Genomic DNA, 27,420 nt, shown 5'->3' with positions numbered 1-27,420 from the left:
ACGCTGCTGCAGCCGCAGAGCAGACTGCTGGGAGACGCAGGAGCGGCCAGGGGCGCAAAACAACCGGCGTCCGCGGAAACTTTGCAGAGACGGTAGACGGACATAATGCGGCACCGCCCGCCGACCCCGGAGCTGATGTGACTGTGCACGCCCAGGGCAGGGAGGAAGCGGCGGACACCACCACCACCTCTCCCCGGTTGCCTCGCCTCGTCACGGTGTGCGCCGCAGGTCGGTCGGTCGGTCTGTCTGTCTGGAGGGGGACATGTCCTCGCTAACCGTCGAGGAGGACCAGAAATGGTTACCGACACACGTCCAGGTGACGGTGCTGAGAGGTAGGGGCTTACGGGGCAAGGGCAAGCACGGCACCAGCGATGTGTACACCATCATCCAGCTGGGGAAGGAGAAATACTCGACCTGCGTGGCGGAGAAGACCACCGAGCCGGAGTGGAGGGAGGAGTGCTCCTTTGAGCTGCAGCCCGGCGTGCTGGCGAACGGCGGGCGGAGCGACCACCCGGCCGGGAGCAACGAGCTGGTCCTCACCGTGATGCACCGGGCGCTCATCGGCATGGACGTGTTCCTCGGACAGGCGGTGATCCAGCTGGAAAAGGTGTTTCATGAGAGCAGATGCGTGAAAAACGAGTAAGTTAAGATGTGTCTGCATGTGTGTGTGTGTGTGTGTTTGTGCATCAGCGTGCAGTGTGACTCCACAGCTGCACGCATATGCCTCATCTGCCATTACTTCATCTGTTTTCCCCATGTTCATTGAACTCATCAGGGTGTCTCTTCATCTGCCAGCCTGCCTTTGTCCGGTTTAGTTGCTACACAGTTTGTTCTTAGACATAAACACAGCTGTCAAGTCTCTGGTGCTGCATCAGGGCCCTGCAGACACACCCTCCCTCCTCCCACAGACACCAAACTAACTCTGAGGCTGGAGGCTTCCCTCTGAACCAGACCTTCCAGAAAATTCACCTTCACCTCCTCCTGGGTGTCCACATTGGTTTGTTTTGCTGCACGTTCTTTAAATGTTGTTTCCCAATAGCTGAGGCATGAGGTAGAGCAGAGGGGGATTAATGCCTGTCCCAATTCCAGGGATTATCTAACGGATTCATGATCCGAAAGCTCCAAGGTATTTTTAGCATAACATGTTGTTTTACCAAAGCTGCACACGGTTGGATGTAAAGATGTGATATAAAGTTGATGAAACGGCTCACAAGCATTTGCCAAACCTTACAAGAAATGTGCACCATCCAGAGTTATTTAGTGGAGAAAGGACGGCGGTGTTTGGGTGCACCACCCGTCCCTTAACTCCATGTCAGATAGCTCTGTTTGTGATGTCCTACACTCCCCATAATGCCTTTCAACACCTCCTAGTGAACAAGCCTGAACTTGTTGCACTCAGCTGTAGATCTGGTAGTGTTAGCATGAAAAATGAGCAAGAAAAGAAACTTCAGAGTTGCACTCTTAACTCAAACATTTGTCACGACAGCAATGCATTATGGTCAATATAGGTGATGTTTTCGATTTTTGACTGCTGATGTTCCTTGATAGCTAAAACATTTCCTGCAGTCAAACCGTAAGGTGAAGTGATGGTACTTGACAAAGACAGTATGTTAAATCCTCAATCGCTAAAAGCAGAACCTAATTTCTGACGATATCTCGCTGAAGTTACTCAACAAATTATCAAATTTGACCTGGCAATGCAAAGTGCATCACCAGTAGGTGTATTAGTACAGTATGGCAGTCTTTTTTATTATTAATCAGGCACAGCTTGAATATTCTGGCTTGATGGTGAAGACAAACACTCCTCTTGCCATCTTAAGTTTCTGTTTCCTTTATTGCAGCTTCATTAAAATGAATCTGCTTGACCTGTGAGTGTGAGATGTAAGGGGAACCAGCCTCCTCCTGTCGGCCCTGTTGGAGCTGGTCACTTGAAGGTTAGAGTTAGTCCGTGATGTTGAGGCGTCAGCAGTTTGTTGCCTTGGTACATTCAGTGTCTCCATGTGGTATTCAGTGAATCTGGGCAGGTCAATAGCAACGCTTCTCACAATCGGCACTGATAATGTATGTCAGGCCTTTGGAAACATGAGCCACCTTTTAAGAGTAGCTGTTTGCATTAATTTATCCATAATGGGTGTGTTGCTGACATTAGATGGCAGTCAGCATGCCCCAGTTTGGAGGAGCAGGTGGGACTCCCAGCACAGATGCTAAGTAATATACGGTTATGGATGAGGACAGCAGAAAAAGGAATTCTAGCCAACTAATAAAATCGACATCAGTTTAAGTGTACTATGTAATATTTTCACTGCTTTGCATTTCTCCCAGACAGCCTTTTCTGGCGAAACTGCGAAACTGAAGCCGTCCTGTCTTTATCTTCGCTCACTTCAAAGCCACCAGACTCCATTCACAAAAACATTAATTTTACCTTGTAGAGAAGAGGAATTGCTAGTCTTCTGGTGCCTTGATGGGTTTGTTTGCTTGTGTTATTGTGTGACATTAGTGTTTTAAAAGGTTAGTTTGGATCCAACTGATGTGTTAGTTCATTGATCGACGCAGGGGTAGCTCATTGAACTTTTGTGTTCTGCAAGTTAAAATGACTGTTTTTATTAATGGAGTCTGGTGGCTTTAGAGCAAGCTTTAAGTACCTCATAGAACTGCACTTCAAAAATCCAAACTATATGACCGTAACTAGAGTTCACTGATTTTAGCATTTCACTGTTGTAACATTGTCAGACTCAGTCTTTTTCTCAGTCTTTTTTACCCACAATGCAACTCAACTACGACAGTTCAGTTCAGAGTTTTGGATGTGTTATGCTAGAAGTGACTAATGCAGCCTTGAGCTGTTGGCTTCAAGCAGAGACGAGGAGCTACAAAGGTCTGCTAAGCTCACTTTTTAAATGTCTTTTTATTTTTAAACTCGTAGTCTTCAGCCAGTTTTCGTGCAGCTCCCTCCGCAGCCAAAAAGGCTTTTTTCCTCCACACATTTAGTGGTACTGTCCAGCACCTGTAAACACACTTTGATGGGTGAAATTGTTGTACTCCCCCTTTCAGTTCAACATTGTATTAAGTTAAGAAAGTTGTTATTGCGTTGCTGTCTGTGAGCTGAACTTGTTTAAGCTTTGGCACCTCAGTCAGTGATGACTTGGATGGATATTGTGCCAACATGATGCCTGATTCTGGAAACCAATACCAAACCTGGTAAGAAATGCTTCTTAAACTTTTGCTAAACAATGGTGGCATGCAGCAATTATGGGATAAAGGTAAATGTTAAAAAGTATTATAACAGGTGCACAGGTAAAGAGGAGTTGTGACTATATACTAACTACTATACTTTGTCATCAATTTGGTTATTTTCTATGTAATTTTGCGTTCATTGTTTCCACGTTACGTTGTTATTAGCTACGTTATAGCTGTAGCTGTCAAAGCTACAGACACATTTGAGTTAAATCCTGAGGTCCAAAACTCACAGCGGTGACACAGCAGTTATTTTGCTTTTTATCAGAAAGACCATGATTGGCTTTATCTTTGTGCTTCTTTAAACACTTCAACAAAAGGGGACTAAAAACAGTTTTGCAGTGTTATAGTTGTATGTTTTCACTTAAGGTTTGTTTGTTGGCCGTTCCCAGTAACACCCTTAAAAGTAAAGCTCTGTGATTTGTTATCTTTATCGTTATTCTTTATTTGCATGGTGATAAAACCTGGGTGGAGGCCTGAGCGGTGGCACTGAGCTCTGATAATAAAAACACACAGAAAAGAATAAGTGCAATCAATGAGCTGCTCAGGTGCTTTTAAACAGACCAGCAACAAAAGTCACTTTGCGTACAGATGAACAGATAATATTTAGTATCAAAAAGGTGTTTTTAGACATGTTCACGTCACAGTTTCTAATATTTATAAAGTCCTTGAGAGGAGCTGTGCTGTGGATCGTATGTATTTCAGCAAACGGAGATGCTGCATGTTGAAATGGCTCTTTTCTTCTGACCTCCTGACTTGTTTTATTCCCTCGAGGATTACTAACTCTGATAGCATCCACTGCCTGGATGTACGTAAGCTCTGCAGCCAAACAGGGTTTGTTAGAACGAAGTAAAAGTTAGATCTTTTCCCTTTATAATAAAATTAAAAAAAATATATCTCTGCACTGCATTACAGAACAAAACAGTTTCTACAGCATTTCTATGTCTTCTACATCATCATCATCAGCTGGTCTGGACTCTTTAGCTTTGGCGCTAACTGTAGCCTCATGCTTTTAGCACCATATATAGCCATCAAGAGCATATTTAAGTCTATATCAAAGCACAGTTTAACTTCACAAATTAGCAACCACACCAATGCTTTATTTTAAACATGTCCCAACGTGTCTTGTGTTTATTCAGCAGCTTCTTCATTAAAGCAAGGCACAACAGCTGCCCTCAGATGGGCAGCATGGGAAGGACGCCGTGGCCGTGATGTTTTTGCACATAGAGCTGTCAATGTAGAGCAGATTCCTGGAAAGGTGGGCGTTGGGTGAATTCCCCCGCAGGGTCTGTCAGGAGGAAGCTACGAAAGCGCTGCCCGATCAAAACACTGTGGACAAAAACTAGCACGCAACCCACAAAAAAATTAATCTGCTGTGCTTTTGCTGAATATTGAGCTTGTCTTATACATTTTTCTCTAAATAATCAAGTTTTTTTTCCCCCAAGAGGATAATTTAAAATTTCAGCTGATTTCTTTTCCTGCTGATCAGGATTCTTCTCGGTCAGGTGGGTCTTGCAGGGCTGACATTATGATTTAGATGTTATATTTGGTACTTCATAACCGCTCCAGTTCATTGCTGTCTCAGTTTCACAGCCCCCGTCATGTTGTGTATCTGTAGGAAATAAAACTCTGATGTTGTTTCAGATGAGTGAGGCAAGCCTGAGAACTGAACCTCCATCTGCTGAGCAAGGCACAAACCCTGTATGTGTGTGTGTGTATGTGTGTGTGTGATGTACATCCAGAGAAATCCTCTGCTAAGAGCCGACAGACTTTCACTAGCTTCTGCTGAGAGCGAGTACAGTCTAATGGACATTGGATGTTACGTAAGAGTGCGACCTGACAAGTCATCCTAGATAATATAAATATACCACAGCTTGATGAAAACATTTCTCTGGAGATTTATCAGATTAAAAAAAAAATCGACATGTAGCAGGATATAGAGCAGCTGACATTTTGCTCATGTTGCTGCTATAATACATAGTTGCATCACAAATCTCCCATCAGCCCGTCTGTCATCGTCACGGTGGTACAGTGAAGCAAAGACAACAAGGCACATAAAAAAAAATGAACGTTGCCGGTGAGGTAAAGGAAGTTCTGCATGTGTTTAGCAGATGAGAAGACCTAGAGGAGACAGAGTTGTTTCCTAATCTAGGTCACTGTGACACAGCAGCTTTAATTGTCTTGTCTTTAGCTCCTGTTGGGGCTCAGTTCAGTTGAGGCCACAGCACTGCCAGCTGGGTAATTAGCCAGCATGCTAATGTAAGCAAAGCAGCCAGGCCTAAGGGATGCTAGTTTTAGAGTTTTAGCTGAACAGGATTACCTTACCTAAATAAACAAATGCAAAATAACAATTGCTAAAGAATCGATTCCAAACCCACTTAAAATGTGTGGTATTATGTGGCTTGTTGTCTTTGTAATTAAAGCACAAGATGAATTAGAAGCTTTAACTATTTAATTTGCTGTATTACTATACATTATACATTACTAATGACCTTGTAAGTCCTGGTCAGAGGCATGAAAAATCCCCTGAGTTTGTGGTGTATCAGTCCATGAAGAAAGCAGATATACCAGCCTGTACTGTGTTAGCTGTGGGATTTTTATGTAATAGGCTAATACATCTTGATGTGATGGAGAAAAATAGGAAATATGTGGGATGAAATAATTGGTTGCAGCCAAACTCAGTGACTCAGATACTTTATTAATTGTGTTTACAAAATGCCAGCCTGGTTGCAAGCTAGGCATGATTGACAAAGTGGCCGGTCTCCATCCAGTGTCACCATTCAAATTCAGGTTTTTGAATGAGGTTGATTGCACAAAGTTGTTCGTTAAGAAAATCTCACCAGCTGTCCAACAGCTCAAGTCCTCCAATATAATCTTTTTAGGCTGATCTCAAAGATTACAACCATTTTTTGACCTTGGTTTTGTGTATGTAAATCCTGTAAAGGAGTAAAGTGTCTTCAATTAGAGAAACCCACATAGCTCGACGTTTCTCTACTTTGCTAAAGGAAGTATTGGGGGGGGGGTCAAAGTTCACTGAAATCTGTCTTTTTGTAATGCAGAAACTGTCCTTGAACTTCACATAAGACGTCCTCGTACAAAAGCGGCACATACAGTTAAACTCATGTGAAAGTTGTATTATTTTGTTGCAGCCTTTGTAAGAAAACAGACAGCAGTTGCCTTGTTCTCAGGACCCGCTCCTGTTTGTGGGGGTCTACTTCGGCTCACTGACTCATTTTACTGTTGCTGGGGTAACAACACCCACCTAATGGGTTTAAACACCCATTCGTGCTGATAAAACCTATTATGAACTAAAGATTTTATTTCACAGGTGATCGTTCAGCTGTTTATCACCAGATATTTTATTAGTGATGTCTGAAGGTTAGCAACTGTTGTTTGTTTAATTCACTTGATACAACCATGACTCAGTGATCACAACAAAGAACCGTTTCCTGGTTTTCTATCATGATCCCTACTGCGGCCTGAAGATGTGTGGTTCTCGGATACAATGCTCGGTTGTGTGAAAGTTTTGGGAGGGAAGTTGGTGGTGAGGCTAGAGCTCATCGCGTCCAGATGTGGAATGTGGTCTGGGTCTCGCTAGTTCTGCAGACGAGGCAGGAATCCAGGTCGCATTACCAGCGTTACCCACAGTGCTCCTGGAGGGTTTCTTAGCTTCTATCATCGTAATGGGAAGTGTTCACTCCATAATACAAATGAAGCAGCACCACTTACCTACCTTTTATCCCCTCTGTGTGACGTGACGCACCAAGCTGGTTAACTGCTACTGTTGGGTGGCTCTTCTGTAGTTTTTGGTGTGTGCGGCATCGTTGGCTCTAATTTGACCTTACCAGTGACTGTTCTGCTGAGTCGGCATGTTTATTTTGCAGCAGAGGCAGTTGGTGAGAGACAGTTCTCTGAATGTTGATGTCCATTCAACCTAATGAATCACAGAGATTTCACACTTTCAGAGGACATTTATGTGAATCGGAGATCAATGTTTGAGTGCCCATTCGGACAAAAGGTTGTGTAACTGGTGGCCGACCAGGGCGCTGCCTGCAGCTCACTCACTCCGGTCTGAATCACCTGATGAGTTTGGAGACTTGGATTATTATACTTGTACAACAGTAAAATACAAGCAAATCAAAATGCATCACTACAAACGAGAACATTCACTCCACTTATTGGTCAGATGTGTCTGAGGAGGTAAATATAGGAAGAAGGTCCTGTGTTCTCGGCTGGTGCACATTTCTGTGAAAGGAACATGGTTATCCAAGTTAAATTGGACTGGATTGGATTGGAGCCGTTAAGCTCAAACTTGAGGAGTTGGGTCGGATCACGGTCGGCTCATGTTCCCACCACAAGCGAACTGCTACAGAGTTCGTTTGGGACCGCCAGAAACCACCTCAAACCACCTCTTCTCAAGGGTCTCAGTGAGGTCGTTCTGGTGTGATTATTGTGCTCACGCTGCCCCAACGACTCGCACCAAGAGGCAAAACAAACCAGCTAATAAACACTTTTAATATTCTCACTGCATGATTATGATACTACTGCAGACTGTAACCTTGGCGATAGCTGTTACTTATTGCAAGCGTATATTTCTGTTCCATTAAAAGAACGAAGTTGTGTGGTTTTGGACTTAAATTGTGTTTTCTTCATTGGCTATGGGCATGTATGTTGGTCTGTCCACCATTTTGTTCTAGACTGAAATATCTCAACAACTGTTTGATGGGTTGTCATGGAATTGTGCTCACATATTCATGATGCCCAGAGGATGAACCATTTTAACCTTGATGATGCTCTGACTTTTCCGGACATTAGGACATAAATTAAATTTGTCCAATTTGGTTTATGAACAAAAACCTGCAGAAGCAGCTGTGTTTTGTGTTAAGTGCTACTCTGCAAATGTAAGAAGGTGAAGACACCAAAGATCATGATAAACCAGTTAAACTGAGCATGTTAGCATGTTGAGATTAGCACTGAGCTCAAAGCACCACTCGCTAGCAAAACTGGATTAGATTTATTTCTAAATGTGACTTGTGTGTCAAAGTGATGAAGATGTCTCTCTCAGCCCCTGCAGAGTTCTCTGAGACTCACTACAACCCCTCAGACTCCACTGGTAGAAGTATCTCAGTGTAAAATAACCCTAAATACCAACATATTTGGTGAATTAAGTGCACTGCTGAATTCTACAGTTGACACAGATTGGGCGCCCTTGGCACCGGCTTTATTTCAGAGAGTCTCTTCTGTCTGGCTGTGATACCACCCAGGCTCACAGAGCCCCACAGAGACTGAGAACATGCTGGATAAAATAGGCTGATAGCCTACTTGTCTTGTAATTTCAGCCCTGTCCTGCCTTGAAGGCTGGTTTCCAGGGATCATGGAAGACCTTGTAAACTGAAGCCTATAGAATAAGACAGCAACTCCTGGAGGAGAAAAATTCCCTGCGTCCTCCTCATTGAATCGAGGAGTGGGGAGGGGTGAGGAGGTAGTGTCTCGCTGGGACGGGGTGGAGTGTTGTGATTTCCTGTTTTTGCAAGATGGGGAAGCAGATATGCAGACAGTTATGCTCTGCAGCTCTGGAATGGGGCTGTTTATGAAAAAATGAAATCTGCGTTGACTCCCACAAGTACCAAAAAACATTCCTAACATTTGGTTATGAGGATTGTTATGGCACTGGGATGTTCAGTGGATGTTTACAACCAAAAATACTTGAGAATATCAGTACAGTGGCCTCGCTGAGCTACACAGGCGTCTGTGTGGGATGATGCTTTTGGGAAACTGGGTCCTCTTCAGTAACAGACTGTGCTCTGCCTGAGTATGTGGGCCTCAGAACGTAGGCTGCACTTTTTGTCTGTGTTGCAGTTTCTGTATTTAGGCTTCTTGTCCATTTGCATTTGTTGTTGTCAGGGTTTTTCATGTGTTACATGACGCACAAGCACAGGTGCATGTACATAAATGGGCCTGTAACTTTTGTGCATCGGCTTGGAAAATAAAAGACAGTTTAAATTTGGAAAACAGCTTTTAATTAGCAGAGGAAAATGTTTTTCTATAAATCTTTCTTTATGAACAGTTTTAATTAGTGGTCAAAATGACCATGTTTTACAGGGGGAACTACACCTAAACACAAGCAGTGTGGAGACTCAAATTGAGGACTCAGCAGCTCTTCAACACACCTGCTAACAAAACTTTGTGTCCTTAACTTGCAAGCTACAGTAAATAGCTTTCAGTTTCCTGACAGCTGCTAGTCACGACAGCGCTGATGCAGAAACGGTACTTTGAGGACTACTCTATCAGGCTTGGAGTATCACACCTCCTTATTGGCTGTATGCTCTGTAGCTGGATTTGTGGTGTGTTCAAGTGCAATAAACTATATATGTTTCATGAATATGTGTTGTGTGAAGGTTAGCGGTTTGATCCCCAGCTCCTCCCCAAATTACCCCTGAAGCTGTGAATGTGTGTGAAAGGTCTCGTCTCTAGTTAGACTAGAAAGGTGCCATACAAGTACAGTCAATGTACCGTTTACCACATGTGATCTCCCCATAAAAAACACTGACTACACTTTTACAGGAGCGCCGTTCCCTCCTGACTTTTACCTGACTGTTCCCATGCATTCCCATCATTTCCACTGCCGGTGTTATTGTAATTGATTCTGCCTTATTCAACTAAAACCTAAAATCTAAACACAAATACAGATAAATCACTAATTTGCAAGTGTTTTGCTCCATGAAGTCCACGATGAGGTTTAGGAAGGAGACACCTATGAAGAGTGCCCTAAAAATCAGTCCCAGCTATGATGATGATGATGATGATGATGATGATGGCAGTGTTTGATGAAGAAAACCCTTTCTTAGTGTTTGGAGTGTGAGCTCCACCTTGGCTGCAGGGAGTTGGCTGCAGAATCAGGGGGAGGACTGATACTGTTGTTGGAGCATCGATGTGAAACTCGAGTCCACACCTAGCAGGCGTGTGAGGTAGCAGCATTTGGTGTACCATTTTAGATACTTAAGTAAGAGTAAGAGCCTACTCAAGCATCTTTTTTTTTTTTTTTGGATGCTTCCAAACATAAGTGTAGACACGGCGGGCTTGGGGGACGGGGATTTACTTTGTTTACATGTAGCTTGATAATCCGGTAAAAGGATTTGATTGAATGAAATACTCCTAAATACCTCATCTGGATTAGAATAATTCAGCCTCTGTCAAATTGATTTTCATGCAAATACAAAACCAAAAACTTAATACTAGAGCTTATATATGTGCTTGCTGCCTGGGAGTGTCACTCACCGCTTTGTCTTCTTAAAGTCCGTGAATGATGTTTGGATTAGTGAATGAAATCTTACATTTTCCGTGTCGGCTCATGCGGCACATCTCCATTGTTATTTATGTGAGACGTAATACTTGTTGTTCCCGTGGAGCTATAAAAAGCATCAGCATTCCTGTGTGCTCTCTCCTCTGTGCTCTGGGCCCCACCTGCTTATTATTTGTGATTCTCAGAGTTGTAATGGAAGGAGTTTGTTGGCTAATTGTTTTCACTGGCATTCCTCTTGGGTGTTTCGGTGTTTTCAGGGCTGAACTTGAGGTCAGTGGCAGGAGGATGATGATTGCATAACAGCCTTTGTGTGACCTGTTTTTTTTTTTTTTCTCCCCTGCAGCCTACAATTACACCAATGTTTTTGTGTGTTTCCTTTTTTTCTGCTAGAGCAGGGACGTCTCCTGTGTCTTTTCCTATGTGATCAAATGGCTACATGCTAGAGATAAGGTCACTGGGTTTAGATGACTAGAAAGCTATTGGCTTTGTATTAAATATCAGGCAACCAGTCTTGTTATGTCATCACCAGTAGAAGGACTATTTTAGTGATTTATGTTATTGATTACAATATAATTTGGGTACAGATATTCATTGTCCACATAGAATGAGTCTTAATTGTCAGACTTCATCACCTCATATTCTGTTTTTTGTATTTAGTAGATCAATCTATCTTTTTATTCTTTATATATATCTGTCTGTATCTGAATTTCACACAAGTGTATTAGAACAACCTCTGGAGTCTTGATTATCTCCTAAACCTTTATCCAGTGTCACCTACATACTTATATATGTACAGGCCTTGAACCAAAACATCACCAGTCAAACAGGCTGCTGAGTTCAATGAACACGGCAGCTACAGTCTTTTATTTAGGAGTGTTTGGGTTGTGAACCATGTTAATTTTCTGCGTCGTCATGCTGCAAGTTTACAGACAAAACAGAGGGAATCTCGTGGTGGGAAATTAAAAAAACTCCTTGGTTTGTAAGATAGCTGTGCAGTAAATGTGTGTTTCCTTCCTCAGATCACAGCCTACATGCATCAGTGGGTTTGCTTTTGTCTCTGTTTTCTTTCATGTCGCCGCTTTGATGTTTAAAACCTCCCTTTTTGGAACTTTCTTCGGTTGCACATTTGACGTTCCCCAGCATGACATTTCGATTTTCTTGTTGACCCAACAGAGCAGGACATTTTAGTCCCTCACAAAGCAACATTTAGGTTGTTTCATCTCCAACTCCTCTAACATCCGGATTTATATTCATGCATCAAAACTGAATTCACCACACGTCTCTTTTTTCAGAATTTCACAACCACATAATGATTACAAAATTGGCTACATGCAACTGCATTTAATTTAGTGCCTTTAACTAAGTTAAATGCAATTACATGTAGCTCATTTTGTTGCTTGATGTTTTCATTTAAACTGTAAAGATGCCTGCATTTGTACGTTATTCACATTTTGCATCTACTGCAGCATCAGTTTTGCCTTTGTTTTATAACTTTTGTCTTTATGTATTTTAGATTTCATTTTTGGGTTCACAGTTAAAACTACATGTAAAATTTTACTCTGTAAGGAAATCATTGTGAAATTTGGGCATGTGTGTGCCACTCAGCCTGATAGAGCTTCTATGTGAACAATAGAGTGATGCACTGTGGTCGAGGTGTGAGGTGAAAATAGCCCAGCAGCACAGGAAGTGAACAAATAAAAGCAGGTCTTGGTTTCAGACCCAGTTTTCAGTCTTCCTCCCTGTGCTGATAACTTCCCTTTGGCAGCACTGAATGTCAGAAACACATGTTAACTGGGGGAATTTTTCTCAGTCATATTATGTTTTTGAACCGGTCACAACAGACCAGATGAGACTTTCCCATGAGTCACGCTGTGGTGAACTTGTTGGTGCTGCTACACCCACTGGTGCACAGCGTTTCTAAGAACTGCTCCTCTGTTCTCGTCCACTGAAGGAATTTACAATTGGGGCAAACTGCTTTTCAGTCAGGGTCTGTCATATTTATGTAGGGCACTCGCTATTAAATCAGACATGAGCATCGTCTTACTTCATTGTTCTTGCTCGCCGGGTCTGATGACAAGAAATAAAAAACAAGAGGCCTCCCAAATGTCCACACACACACACACACACAGCATTGTTGTTTTAGTGGGGCACTAGCACACACTCGTACCCTGTGTGAGGGCTGATTAGCCCCATTTATAATAACAGTGCAGTCGCTCACGTTATTTCATGACCTCACTCCACGCTGAACTAATTAATGACGCAGTGAAGTGTTTTTATGTGTGTAATTTGTACATGTGTGATTTAATACTTTGTTCACAGTGTGAATCCTAAACTCACCCTCAATCTTCACACACTGACAAATTCTGACAAATTCTTTTAATAATAATATCCTCAATGATACTTAACATGGAAACATGAAACTGTCTTGGCTAATGCATCAATCCTGTAGGTTTATGTTATAGTCTCGTTTCTGAGAGATCATGTCTTGTTTGTCATTTGGTGCTGCAGATACGTCAAAATACTACAATACCTGCAGAGAAGCCAAGACACCAGAGTGGGAGTGAATTCAAAAACGCTTTGTTGGTGCAGTTGAGAACAAATACAGCGCCATAGTTGTGGAAAAACTAAAATGTTCTGATGATTTAAGCTGCAGATTGTGTTCAAGGTTTTTTAAACATCGTCAACCTCTTAAGCTTTCTTAGCTTAGAAGTTTAAACTTGGTGAATGGATGTTTCTTGTTGAATTGCACCTTGACGGGTGGTATGTATGTATGACATAATATGATTTAAGATGAACTTTAGTGATCACACATCAGAGAAATTGAGGAAAGAGTAATTGCCTGATAAATAAAGAATAAAAATACAATAAAAATAGAAAATATAGATAAACCATAAACACCACACAGATATGACCACGATGGGTAATTGTACAGGATAATTGCACACATAATTATAATACAGTGTACACATGGTGCGTAGAATAAAGAATATATAAAATATTGCACAGCGATTGGATTACTTGGGATACAAGCAGTTTCATGCTAACCCACGTCGTAGAAGTGCTGCAACCATGTGTCACCTCTCACTGTCTGTGGGACTCTTACCTTCAGACCCAGGGGCGCCTGAAATAGCTCCTCTCACTCTGCAGATCTATTCAGGGCAAGCACTAGTAGAGATGTTCAATTCAGGTGTTGAAAAGATGATACTTGAGCTGCTACTAACGACTGTTTTCACCAGCGATCTATTTGTTGCTCTGTTACTGTTTTTGGTTAATTGATTAATCATATCAATAATCGATCAAAGATGAAACTCAGCTCATCACACAGCTTGTCTAAATTGACGACTGCTCTGCATTTTTTATGATGAATGACCAACTAATTGATAAATTGACTGATTATGTCACTGCTAAATGACACTCGGTGCGTCTGTTAACCTCCTGACTGGATCTTTCTCTGTTGCAGGTGGTACAGACTGAACTCTAAGACGGGGAAGAAGGAGAAGGAACGAGGGGACATTCAAGTCACCGTCCAGTTCACCCGGAACAACCTGACAGCCAGCATGTACGACCTGGTCATGAAGGACAAGAACACCTCCACCTTCGGCAAGCTGAAAGAGCGCATGAAGGGGAAGAGAAGATCCAGCGACGAGGACTCCTCGTCCGCCGTCCTACCAAGCGGTTACGGGTCCCTCTACCGGATGCGGCATCGGCTTCCAAGCGATGGAGGCGGGGAGGAGGATTATGAGGACGACGAGGGGGGCGAGGCCCGGCGGAGCAAGATGAGGACCTTCTTCCTAAGAGGGAAGCTGAGGAAGTCATCGGACACTCGTTCCAGCACGTCACTTGGCTCAGAGAGCAGCGAGTCATCACGGGGAGGCAGCCTCAGCCCCACGGCCGGCATCAGTGTGGTGGTCTCTGACCTCTCCAATTCACCCAGCAACAGCAGCAACCTGACAGTCGATAACAGCCCAGGTGAGCATGACCAGCAGAGAGGCCATGAGGAACATCTGACTATTGTTCTCACTGCAGTTTGTCCAACGGTAGAGTTCAGTTTCACAAGCATCAAGCTTTTTCTTCATAATCTGGGACGACCCTGCTATCTTTTACAATATTATTACAATTCTTAACCTGTGGCTTATGTTTTCTTTATCAATTAATCTGCCAATGATTTTCTTGACTTAATCGATCGATCCTTAGTCACAAAAAAGTGACCCAAAGAGATTCAGTTTATGATGATATATGACAAATCTTTTCAAACAAGAGCCTGGATTCAGAGAGTGTTTGTATTTTTTCACTATTTTTGATTAATAAAAAGCTTCACTCAGTTCCCAATCCCAGTTGCTGATTTCTGTCGATCGACCAAACAATTTATTGACAGCTTGTTTTATCTAAATGAATTATAGTAGGATTTTGTGTCACAGAAAGATCTTAGACACATCAGTATCTATTTGTATAGTACTTATTATGATAGTATCAATAGTAATAGTGTAGTATTATAGTGTTTATAAATAGTAAATATCAGGACATATTAATGAAGGACAATAATCAGCTAACATATTGAAAAGGCTTTCAGAATTGAAAGATAAAATCTTTCATTGTATCCATCTCCTGTTATGAAACAAGTTGGTTAAGTGCCTGCAAATATTTGATTAACTTCCTACAAGCGGAAGTGCTGTATTTCGACAGTTGTATAGTCTTTATGGAGGCGTGTGCTCCTCCTCCTGCCGCCTGCTTTTTTAAATCACCTCATTGGAGAGTCGTGCTGGAGAGCTGCTGCACTCTGAGGCAAAGAGCAGTTTAACAGTTCCTGTTAAAGTAAAAAACATTGTGTAATCACACAGAGGTAAATAAATCCTTTCCCGATCATTTTTACATTTATCTGCCGGTGAGCTGAAATATCCTCCGTTAAAGCCGTTACAAGGTTTTAACACCCAATTTAGCTTCTTGCAAGTGGTGTTCAGTAAAGTCACTGATTACCTGCATCCATTTCTTCTCATTCTTCCCGTCTTGTCTCTCTCCTCTTCAACTCCTTTCATTTCCTCCTCTGGTGTTGTTTTCACAGACCACACGGCAAACACGTCGCCCAAGCTGTCCCCTCTCAAAAGCGAGTTTGGTGATGAGGCCGGTGAGATCACCATCGCAGTGCCTCAGCCCACGGTGTGCGTTAATGGAAGCCATGCTTACAACGTCCAGCTCCTGGACCCAGGCTCAGGAAAACCTGCAGGTTCTTTAGGCCTGGGACTGTTGCAGAAGTCTTTGCCTCTCTCCATGTCTCTGCAGAACCTCAGCCCGCGGGCGTCCACAGAGCTCCCAAAGGGCCCTGTCGGAGATGGGCGCCGCTGGTCTTTCGACAAGCCCGGCGAGGAGGAGAAGGCAGCCATAGCGGCAGCCCTGGAGCAAAGCGGCCCCATGCAGAGTGAAGAGGAGGAGCGGTTGGGATGGGATGCTCCGCCCAAAGCCGCCGCCTCCTCCTCCCCCCCCTCCACGGCGGAGTCGGAAAGCCAGGGGAGGAAGCAGAGGAGGAACTTGTTCTCCCATGGGAGGAGTGAGTCTGCAGGGAAAGGACAGAGTCAGTCTAAGGATGAGTCTGAACAGGCCTCCGCTGCCACTGAGGAGAAACACAGGGGATGGTTTGGATCAAAGGACTCGCACAGCAAACCCAGGTGAGACACACACTGTGATCACAGAGCTGACGAGTCACACACCGACAGGTGCATTTGTTACAACATCCAACAGATGATGAATTATCATTTCTGTATGAATATCAAATGAAGGAGGCGCTCAGGAGCCTGCTGAGAGTTTGTGCCTGCATTGTTTAGGTTTCCCTGCCTCATAAGTCAGAGACTGAGGTGTCGAAGTGCATGAGACCTGTAAGAATAGGAGCCTGAAAGAATGTATTTGATGTAGGCTGATACTGCAACGGACAACTGAACTTAAAAAACAGATTATACAGATTATATATATGAATAGTTCAACATCATTGGAAATAGAGTTAGATGAAGAGATAGATCCCCTGTCATGTGTGTGCGTCAGGTACAGAGCTGGAGTGGGTGGGTGCTTTTCATCATGCTGACGTATCTCCTCGCTTCCCTCACTCATGTCCTTTCCTCTCGTATTAGCAAATAGCTTTTGCTCTTAAAAGAAATGCTATACAGCATGTTCATGAGTTGGTAGGTATATTTTTGACGAAGCCTGGCTGGCTGTTCTCCATGTTTCAGTCTTTGTGCTAAGCTAATTGCCTCCTGCTCCACAAGCTACTGAAAGATAAGTCTATTTCCCAAAATATTCCTTTAAAGGGTAATAATGGCCGTGGGACTATTCTTTTAGTTACATGATATCTCACTGTTTGGAGGTTGAAGTAAAGAATATTTGCCACACAATAAAACTTCCAGAAGCTTAGATTGGAGTAAACACTTTAAATGTACCCGATTACAGGAGGGTTGAATTTCAGAACTTATTCAGAAACAAAGCATCAGGATATCAGAGTAGCTGTTTACTTTCTAACTTCCTGTGTACCAGCATGGCTGTTAGAAGTTGCCTCCAGCTCTGTACACGTCCCTCCTCGGCTCCTGGTCTCAGTCTCTGGTTACAGCAGGTATCTGCAATGCAGATGGAGGAGGGGAGCTACTCTGGTGGAATTAGCTCCATCAGGCCGAAGCCTAGTGCACACTGTAATATTGTTCAGCAGTAATAATCATTGGAAAGATGATGAAGTGAGCTGGAACAATCCCTTTGTGTGTGTGTGGGTGTGTGTGAGAGAGGGTTTGGTCAATGCATTTATTGTGTGTGTGTGTGTGTGTGTGTGTGTGTGTGTGTGTGTGTGTGTGTGTGTGTGTGTGTGTGTGTGTGTGTGTGTGTGTGTGTGTGTGTGTGTGTGTGTGTGTGTGTGTGTGTGTGTGTGTGTGTGTGTGTGTGTGTGAGCAGGGAGAAAGGAGGGAAGAAAACCCCATCTTATTTTATTCCCACTTCTAGCACAAGCACATTCTTAAGTGGGTAATTTATTTGGGAGGTGTCACCTGCTCCACTGTACTCTCTCTCGTGCGGCTCGCTGTTGTATTGAGTGCATTGCTCCTGCAGTTTGTATTAAAGTCTTGTAAAGAATTAATATTCAATTCATGTCTAGGAGAACCCTTACACAGCTAATTTTCTTTTTCATTTTTATCAATTTACTCGATTAAGACAAAAAAAACTGAAGTTCAGTGTCAGTATTTCCATACACAGAGCGTAAACAAAATATTGGACTGATAAGCACCTGCTGATTGAAGCGAGCTCAGCTATTCTGGACCATAGTACACTCAATACCTTCCTGCCAGCTCTCTGTAACTGTACGTTTTCACACCCTACACTCCCACATGCTTTTGGATCCTTGGGGAAAAGTGCCAAGTTGGCACCAGTAGCACTAAGTAATCACTACACACCAGCTGCATCAACTTTTTCTGCAAAGTATTACGTCACGGGCCAATGAAAACACACCAGAGGCACAGGGGTGGTTGTTCTGGATGTGGATTGGTGGCAGTTTTTGAGGATATGAAAACACATCTGATTATCTGATCTGATATCTGATTATTTACGATTGATATACAATTTTTTATTTTAATTGTTTGCATAGCAGTTACTGTTAAAGCCACTATGTGTAGAATTGTCGCAGAGTTTTAAGATTTAGTTTATAGGAAAGACCTTTTGGTGAAAACGAATGCAGTTTAAGTGCTTGTTTCAGCCCAGTTATTTCAGTAACTCCAGTTTGGATCTGTGAGGCGTAGTCCACATTTTTTAGAATTCTAGACAGACGAGCTTTAAAGCTGCAGCAGTAATGAATATTAATGGAGACAATGGATTAAGTCAGTACCTGTAATGTGAAATGGAAACGCAGAGTAGTGAATATTAGATTTTGATTCATCAGGCCGAAGAAACTCCAAATGAATGCTAATGTTGTCTGCAGGATGTGTAAACTCAATTCTTTGTCTTGTTCACTATAAAAGGTGATAAAATGTCACTGTTGTGCTTACAGCTTGTTGCGCTGCCCCCAAGTGGCCCAAAAAATCTCTCCATTAAGCAACAAAAGTAACCAGGCCTGGATTAAAACAGGGTTTAAGGGACTTTCTGCTACATTATTGTAGAATAAATTGGATAAAAACAGATCATACACAAGCCAGTATGTAAAAATGTGTGATAGAGATGTGATTTGAGCTAGAAAACCTACTGCAGGCCTGTAGTTCAGCTGTGTGAACAATCCACACTAATCAAGAGGACTGTGTGCCCTTCCTTTCACAGCCTGGTGGCGTCACCTAAACTAGACCCCCACCCACCTCCCCTCCCACCTTGTCACCACCCCCCGGGTCCCCCTGTAGATCCTGCCTCTCTGGCTTCTGCGCTGCATCACACTAACCCTTTCTGCCACTCTCAGAGCACACCGCCTCCCATATCCCGCTGCAACCCTTTCTTCTCTCTCCTCCAGCACAACCCTTTTTATGAAGACATGCTAACCGCTCAGCCTCCAAAACCTTCACTGCCTCCTCTGCCCTATCTCTCCAGTTCCCGGCCCCCCATATCTCAACTCTTTCCGCAGGCGAGTAACCCTAACCCCACCCTGACTCACAACAACCCGACCACCGAGGATGTCATTATTGATACAAGGAGCAAAGTGATGGCCAAAGTTGGGAAACGACCTCTTCCTCCGATTCCCACAGAAAGGGAGAAACCATCCAACCCTTATATGTCTGCTGGGGTGCCGCAGCCGGATTCAGAGTGGGACGAGTCCTTTGAAGCGTTTGCAGCTGGCAGGCTGCAGTCTCCTGAGGACCTGACCACAGATTGCAAAACACAGCAAAACACACCCAGTGACCATCCACTGGAACACTGCAATAATAAAGGAGCATTACTAGCCATAACCGATGCTGATCAAAACACAAATGTGAATGACGCACCATGTTATCAGCCTTGCACAGAATTTGTGTTCGAAGCACACAGAGTCATCAGCCAGGTGACCAACACTAATGCATGTCCGCTTGACACATTTGAACAAAACCTTGCGACAATCCCAGAGCACACAAGCTTTGAGAGTGATGACGTATCTTTAAATACTCCCACTAACTCACCAAAACTGGCTGCTCGCACTGAAGCTAATCAAGCTAACAGTACTACTAACACAAATGAATTAACCGGCACTAATATGCATCAAGCCACCTGTCACAGCTTGTCTATGAAGCTGCACAGCGGCTCCCCAGATCCTGGTTCGTCCGGCCTCGGCAGTTCAGCAGAAGAAGATTTCCTCTCCTGTGTCTCTTCTTATTCAGACAAGTTCTCTGCATCCTCCTCCGAGGAAGCTGAGGCACAGAGCTTTGAAAGCAGCATCCTCTGCTTTGAAAAATCCTCTGAGTCAGCTGTGGTGAAACAATTACAGGCCTCAGAATCTGTGGATGGCATAACCGACAAGCCAAATGATCTGTCTTTGGTCGACGAAGCCCCGGACAACCCAGTTATTCAGCACAAGGATGGAGATGAAAAGGTAGATTTACATGTGTTTGAGGATCCATTGATGCCACAGTCACCAGCGCTCACACATCAGCAGCCTATGATGGCTTCAGGAGAGACGGGCAGTGAAGGTGCACATATACCGACACTAAGCATCTCTAACGCCCTGCATCCTGATCTGCTGCCGAAACTCTCTGATCTGCAACTGAAATCCAACGTGTCTTCACAGTCTGACAATGAAAATGAAAAGAAAGACGTGGGTGAACTCAGTGGATCTCCAGAGGATTTTTCAAAAGTGTTAAATGATTCATCTGTATCTCTAAGTAACACCACAGATGTGATGATGACTCCTACGGCTCCAGATGATGAACTCGGCTCCACACGCCCATCATTATACATCATAACCTCCTCCCCCGATGTGAAGCAGAGTTTGCTGGACTTGCCCGTTGAGAGCGTTAGTTTAGGAGGGCAGGATGCAAGCCAGCAGTCTCCTATAATGCTCAGGCTTTTAGGTGATTTCCTCTGCACCAGTCACATTGCGAACAGCACGAGCCAAGACTTTGACGACACACTGTTGCACACTCGGGTGTCTGATCAGACCACCAGCAGCTTTCTCCAAAGCCTTTATGTCAGCACAGACTCGCAGGATTACCGGACCTGTGGGTCTCACCTGTCCTCCAAATGCTCCAGCGGCTCAGAGCCAAACGAGACGTTACACTCTGCGAACTCAACACTCTGTGGATCGCTGAGTGAGATTCAGACGGCCGCTGATGATTCCACCAATGCACCCATCAAGACATCTAACGAAGAAATCAACCAAGCCGAGCGATTAGAAGAATCTCTCCGTGGAGACGAGGACAGGCCGGCAACTCTTGAGCCAAGTTTCATGATAGGGGACGACTTTGGTTTACAAGTGCTCCCCGCCGCATCGACGGCCTCTCTCCTGAGCTGTAATCCAAGGAAGGCCACAGGAGGAGGTGTGGAGAGTCAGCGTGTCATTTTAGGTGACGTGTTCTCTCAAAGCACTCCACTACACCGCTCTCAGTCTGACGGCACACTGACACCTGCCTTTGACGAGCTCCTCGTGCCCTCCTTTGGAAGCGATCCCGGCGCAGTACAGGGGCCCTTCTCGGCTCAGCCCAGCCCTCACCTCCCCTCTCTGACTTCCTTTGCTCCTTCTCTAACTCCTGACAGTAGTAGCTCCCCTGTAGCGCTCTGTTCCCTCCCTCCCTTTGCCATCGCTACGGCGAGGTCACTACCCAGCATGCCACAAGCTGCGGCGCCTCAGGAGACCCAGCAGCAGCAGGAAGCTAATCAGCAGAACAGGTGAGGTTGCACATGCTCAGCGCTCGGTGAAAAGGTGGAGAGGAAACACTTTTTCCCACTTCTAGAAATTTCTACCCTGTCGTCTCTTCAGTCTCCCTCTGCCACTCCGCTTCCGCCTGCTTTTCCTCTGTGGTGCCGACTCTCAAGGGGTTACTCCTTTTGTGGTGTGACCTTCTCTTTTTCATCACTTTGTTATGACACACACACACACACACACACACACACTGGTGTTAACAGGACTCCTCTGCAGGTGTCTTGTGTGTGTCCTGGCTCTGTGGTAACGGGAGAGAAAACAGAGCCTCAGGCCAATTAGCAGTTATTATTTTGCCCTGATTCTTACCACACACACCCTCCCACCCAACACACACACATACACACACATACCAACCCCCCTCCCCACAGGGCTAGCTCATGTTCTCACGCAGCCACACTCATTTGCCAAAATCTCAACCAGGATGCAGGCTTTATACAAGCCAAAAAAAAGGTGTTGTTGTGTCACTGATAGCATTTCCTTTTCACCTCAGTGTAATAACACATTTAACACTATACTACATGTTTGATGAAGTCTTTCAGTATTGAGCTAATTTAATTTCAATTTTCACCCGTATTTCCTTTAATGAGGACTCTTACACATGTCTAACCTCCTTTACTCTTCGTCACTAAAATGATGAGTTTCTGGAATGTGAAAAGGTTGATCTTTAGCATCCATGTCTGGTGTCGTCCTGGAGGTCCGGAGGACAATCTGAAAATGGCTAAACCTACATTTCCTGGGCTAAAGAATGATATTTGCGGCAAAGATCGTAGTTGTAAAAATGGAAGTCTCTGCAGTAAGTGAGTGAGTGGTCTGATAAGACAGATTTCCGAGTAAATGTAGGCCACTGACACAGGAAACTGTCTTTCCTGTATAATTGTAGAGCTGTACTTCGAGACAATACTTCAAGTTGACCTGAACAAAGAGCTGGTTTCTGGTTGTTTGCCAGCTCACTGGTCAGCGGGCAACTTTTTGTGATTAAGCAGCAAGACAGTGGCCTCTTCTTAGCCTATGTGAGAAGGTTTTGTATTAAAAAAAAAATCCCCAAAAAACAAAACTTAATTTGCTCAATAAGGAATTTTTAAATGTTCTTATACTTTTATTTTGTTTGTCTTTACTTTGACGTTCCCCAAAGAAAACTAGGGTGTGATTTTCAGAATAAAAGCTCAGCTGTAACCTTTTTAGGTTGTGGCTCCTGTTGAATAAAGAAATGTACGCTTGTGACCCTTCAACTCGAGTTATGGCTTCAGTGTGGATGTCAACTAAAGATTGTGTTGTTCCTTCTCACATTGTTTAATTTGAAGGATTTTTGAGCCAGATGAAGTGAAATAATCTACTATTTCGCAAGAAAAAAAAAACTTAACTTAAGTTAACTTGTGTAGCAGAACTTGTGGGACCCAAGGTTCCCATGATTGGGAATCTCTGCTCTGAATAATTAACAGCCTAACTAACCACAGAAATGCTTGTGGTTTGGTGATTTAATTATATGTGATACTCATGGTTTATTTTAATACATTTTTTAATACATTGCTAATACAACAGTGGCTGTCAGAATCGCTAAACGTATAAAATGTATTAAAAAGATACAAGCCTTGAGAATCACCTGTAGCCACAAGCATGCTTTTTTTTTTTTAGGTTGAAAGTGTATAAATTGCCACTTAAATTATTTTACTCTGAAAATCACACGTTGCACAAACCATCCCCCAACTTCCCCTCTGGTATTATTCAAATAAAAACAAAGGAAGGAAAGATAAATTTAAATTGAAGCCCTCTTTGTCAAATTATTTTTATGATAATTTCGGTCACAGACTCTGGACTTTAAGACCTCCAGTATGACGGCCAGAGTCCTTACATCACCTCAGCGTCTTCTACATAGAATTAAAACGGCACGAGATGTTGTGGGATACCTGACTGTGTATCTGTGTGTGTGTGTGTGTGTGCTTGTTGTTGTTGTTGTCCCCCCCGTCCAGCCCCCACCCAGTGAAGCCCTTGACCACTGCCATACTGGCTGAGGAGAAGCGGACTGAGGGCCGGTCAGTGCTGGCCACCGGCCTGGAGAAGCTCAAGTCCACCATCCACCCGGGGAGGAGCAGCCATCTCAGCGAGCAGGAGGCGGACAGGAAGAAGGTACAGGATGTTATAATACTACTACTAGTAATAAGAAGTATAATAATGATAATATAACAATACTGCGTTAGTGCCCTTCAGAGGCAAACAACACTAACTATGTTTTTGTATGTTGATTCTCAGTGATCATGACTTCTAATGACGTTTTCTATATAAATTAAATTGCACCCAATCACACTGGTTCACCTGAAGTTAAAGACCTAAAAACCTTATTTGTCTCACTTTCTCTGCCTACACAAGTCCTGCGTGTTGCCTTTGAAAAGCACAACAATACTTATAGTAATAACATAATTAAACAAACGGGCAGGTGAACATGTAGAGTCATCTGTAGCTGCCAAGAGAAGGATTAGTGTAAAGAAAATCTGCCATACTTTAGAGTATAATCATGCTATTTCTTTTTTTTATGAAACCCTATCTTCATAATCTGTTCTCAAGTTAGGCATATTTAAAGTTTGATTATGTGCAGTTTGATATCACCATTTTTTACTTCAGTGAGTTTCTTGTAAAACACTAAAACATTAAGTTTTTGTTCATTATTGTGAATTTTGTAGAGAATTCAGCAGCCTGCTAGCTGATGACTTGGAAAATAACCTATTAAACTCATTGATAAGCATCGTTTACTTATAGGATCTAAATACTGTCAGAATCTTTGCACCCACAGAAACCCTCTCTTTTGGGATGAATTGTCTTCGTGTAAACAGGAATATTGGAGGAATATTCATCGTCATTATCCCTGTTTACAGCTCGGAAGGAATACTGTCTTTTTCGGAATAAGGAATTTCCTGCATGTAAACATAGTCATTGCTACATTTTCATTCCTCTTCCTCTTCGTCTGTCTGTCTTTCTCTGTCTTCAGTCAGCGACAGAAGGAGCGGGCTCGTACTACCACCTGACCCACAGCGAACTGGTCGCCCTGCTGCTGCAGCGGGAGGCGGAGCTGGAGTGGCAGAAGGCGGAGTTTGAGCGTCAGAAGTTTTTGCTGGCTAAGCGGGAGGTGGAGCTGAAGAAGCTAAAGCCGCAGGTCAAAGATCTTGAGGACTACATTGACACGCTGCTGGTGCGCATCATGGAGCAGAAGCCCACTCTCCTTCAAGTGCGTTCCAAGTTAAAGTGACGAGGGGGCGAATAAGGGTTTGCAGTTCAGTCCGCATCTGTTCACTCAAACCTCCACAACAGCTCTTTAGTCTTTTCACTGCTATGCTGTCCTTTTTGATACAAATATCTAGGCACTCGGAGAGAGATGTCGAGGCGATGTTTTCCAGCCGGCATGCTTTACTGTGCTGAAACACGTCCCAGTCGAAGGGTTTGGTCCAGGTGGTTCTGAATGTAGTGGGTCCTCAGGTTGTTTTCAGGTTCACACAGCCAATTGGTTTTAAGTTCACAGAGGGATGAGCCCAGTGGGTTCAGACCCCAGATGCTTCCATTTTGGGATCCTGATTGTAGAAACATTGATTCCTCCTTTTCACCTCACCTGTCACTTCTATCACCTTATCACAAAAGCCAGAAATAGTAGAGTTTCAGTCCATAACACTGTCAATCAAATCCTTACGCACTTCTCCAAAAGTGTTGTGGTTCTGTAAGGAAAGGAGTGATAACAGCATGAAAGGGCCACTCTGGTAACTTTTCACGTTTTAGCCCATTAACTACAAATTGGATATATTTCAGTCTATCAGTGCTGGCCATTTCTGTAGCACAGGTTTTGATTGATTTTATACTTTCAAGGCCTTTTGTTTCAGTTCATTTCAGTGCAGCATGAATATCCTTCTTAAAACAATAATCTGCCTCACTGAACACCTTTGTTTTTATTTCATATTTGTGCTGTGAAGGTAGCAATGCAGCAGATATCAGGGGTGTAGGACTTAGTTGCCAGAAAACATTGCACTCAGGAGCTAATGATGATTTTTATTTTCAGTTAATCTGCTGATGTTTCTTTCTGGATTAAGTTGGTCTACAAAATGTCAGAAAATTGTGATATAATCAAGCTAGGTGACATCTTCAAATCACCTGTTTTATTCAGCTTCCTCAAATGTAAGACAAAGAAAAGCATCAAATCCTCCAAATTTGGGAAGATGGAAATATCAGATGTTTCCTGTCACTTAATAATGTTGGTTGGCACATTTTTTCTAACTTTGCACAGAACCAGGCTAACTGGTTCCCCCTGTTTCCAGTCTTAATGCTAAGCTAAGCTAATCACTTCCTGGCAGGAGATCTGCACTTAGTTCAGAGATTTTACAGATTTTCTAATTTGACTCTTGGCAACAAAGCGAATTAGTACATTTCCCTAAATGATGAGCCGTTCATTTAACTGAAATGAACTGAAACAAGTGGTTTCTTATAAGGAAGGAAACAAGTCTCCAAGGATGCTGTGGAAAATAGTCGGCATAAATGGAAAGTATATAAGATTCTGGGCTAATGGGGTAAATTCATGCAAACGCACCAGTGTTTCTTCTACAATAATGCACTTCTGTAGTACACCTCTGTGATTGGCATCACTTTTTTCAGCTCGTGTTTATGTTGTTTTGGATTGACACTCTACAGATGTTCCCTAATAACAAATATTTAGTGCTCTGACTACTTTTTGGGACTACAAACCAAATGAGCGGTGTGAGAGTTCGGCCTTGTCATGTGCACATTACTGGGAACTGATTGTAGCTTATGAATGTTCAAAAGTGTTCTTAGCCAGCAAGTGAATGGTTTTATTTTCCACGCACGATAAGTGCTAATTATCTTTTGCTTCTTCCTTTCTTTTTCCCCCCTTCTTTTTCCTTCTTTCTGTTCTATTGGCATGTCTTGAAGTCACCCATGATGCTCAGCCTAATAAGCTAACTGATTCTCGTAGGGGTCACGGTGTTATCAGGTGAAGACAGTATCACTCAGTATCCAGTCAGTATCAAGATCAGCCATCACCGCTCCTCTGATCTCATGCCTCTGCCTTCCCACGTGTGTGTTATCAACACAAATCCACTGTTGAGAAAATGCCTGCGACATGCCGGTACTTGACCCCCCCCTCCCTCAGTGTCTGTGTGTCACATCCGCTTCAGCTCGAGCACGCATATCGCTACAGCTTTCAGGTGTTACAAAGGGATATATACCGCATTTTTTCAGCATATATGCGGTATTGAAATGCCAAATGCTGCCTTATTTTTATTTTGTTTTGACGTTCAGTAACAATCTCGCACTTCATTTTACTTGTCGAGGCTTGGGGCAGGTTTTGAAAAAGAAAAGCCATCTGTTCATTGAAGGGTTTCTTTTTTTTGTTTTTTTTACTTCTTTTCATGCTTTGTTATATTGTTGAGATCACTGCACAGAAATAAATTGTATGCATACCAATAGAAAATGAGCAGTAACAGTGATTTGCTGTGAAATGCCAAAAAAAAGCCTTGAAACTTAATCTATGGAGCAGATTGATACACCATAAAGTATTCTGATATGATGCCACTTTTAACAGCATTTGTGGATGTTCTTGCACTACTTAATCGTCAGAACATAACTCTACTGTACCTGTCTGTTGATATTGGTAAACAGTAGTTAGATTTACTTTCCACTGTACTGCACTTTCTAATCGCTCTGTGATTTAAGCACTCGGCCTACTTCGACACCACGATAATAGTTTTCCAGTGAGCTTGAAGCATACGAAAACATCCAATACCGTCTCGTCATCTCAGTTGTGCTGTGCGACTGCAATATCAAATGCATAGATGACTGTAGAGGCATAATAAATGTGACTCGGCACCAATGAAGCGCAAGAATAAACGTTCTCTTTCACGTCTTCCATTTAAAATTTTTTTTAATTTAAGTATAAACTGATTTTTTTTGTCCTTGATTGTGTAGCCGGTGGGATGTGCTTAAGGTAGTGTGTAAGATTGGAAAGTTTACAATTCGTGATGCAATTCTGTTTCACAAATTTTGTATATTTAATAAAGAATATTTTGTG

At 43.1% G+C, this 27,420-nt stretch overlaps 1 protein-coding gene across 2 annotated transcripts; it reads left to right on the top strand.

The window, feature by feature from the left end:
- On the top strand, positions 1 to 27,420 carry rab11fip5a (RAB11 family interacting protein 5a (class I)). Of its 2 annotated transcripts, XM_070842875.1 has the most exons (5): positions 1 to 639; positions 13,995 to 14,503; positions 15,594 to 16,194; positions 23,330 to 23,486; positions 24,343 to 27,420. In XM_070842875.1, the coding sequence occupies exons 1-5, from the start codon at positions 263 to 265 to the stop codon at positions 24,598 to 24,600; spliced, it is 1,902 nt and encodes a 633-aa protein (XP_070698976.1). In that variant the 5' UTR covers positions 1 to 262; the 3' UTR covers positions 24,601 to 27,420. The 2 variants fall into 2 exon arrangements, with proteins under 2 accessions (XP_070698976.1, XP_070698977.1); XM_070842876.1 differs by lacking the exons at positions 1 to 639; positions 13,995 to 14,503; positions 15,594 to 16,194 and adding an exon at positions 20,074 to 21,328.

The sequence above is a fragment of the Pempheris klunzingeri genome, chromosome 13, assembly GCF_042242105.1.
Source record: "Pempheris klunzingeri isolate RE-2024b chromosome 13, fPemKlu1.hap1, whole genome shotgun sequence".
Classification (NCBI taxonomy): Eukaryota; Metazoa; Chordata; class Actinopteri; order Acropomatiformes; family Pempheridae; genus Pempheris; species Pempheris klunzingeri.
Note: the sequence above shows the minus strand (reverse complement) of the source record. Positions and strands in the feature narration are given on the sequence as shown.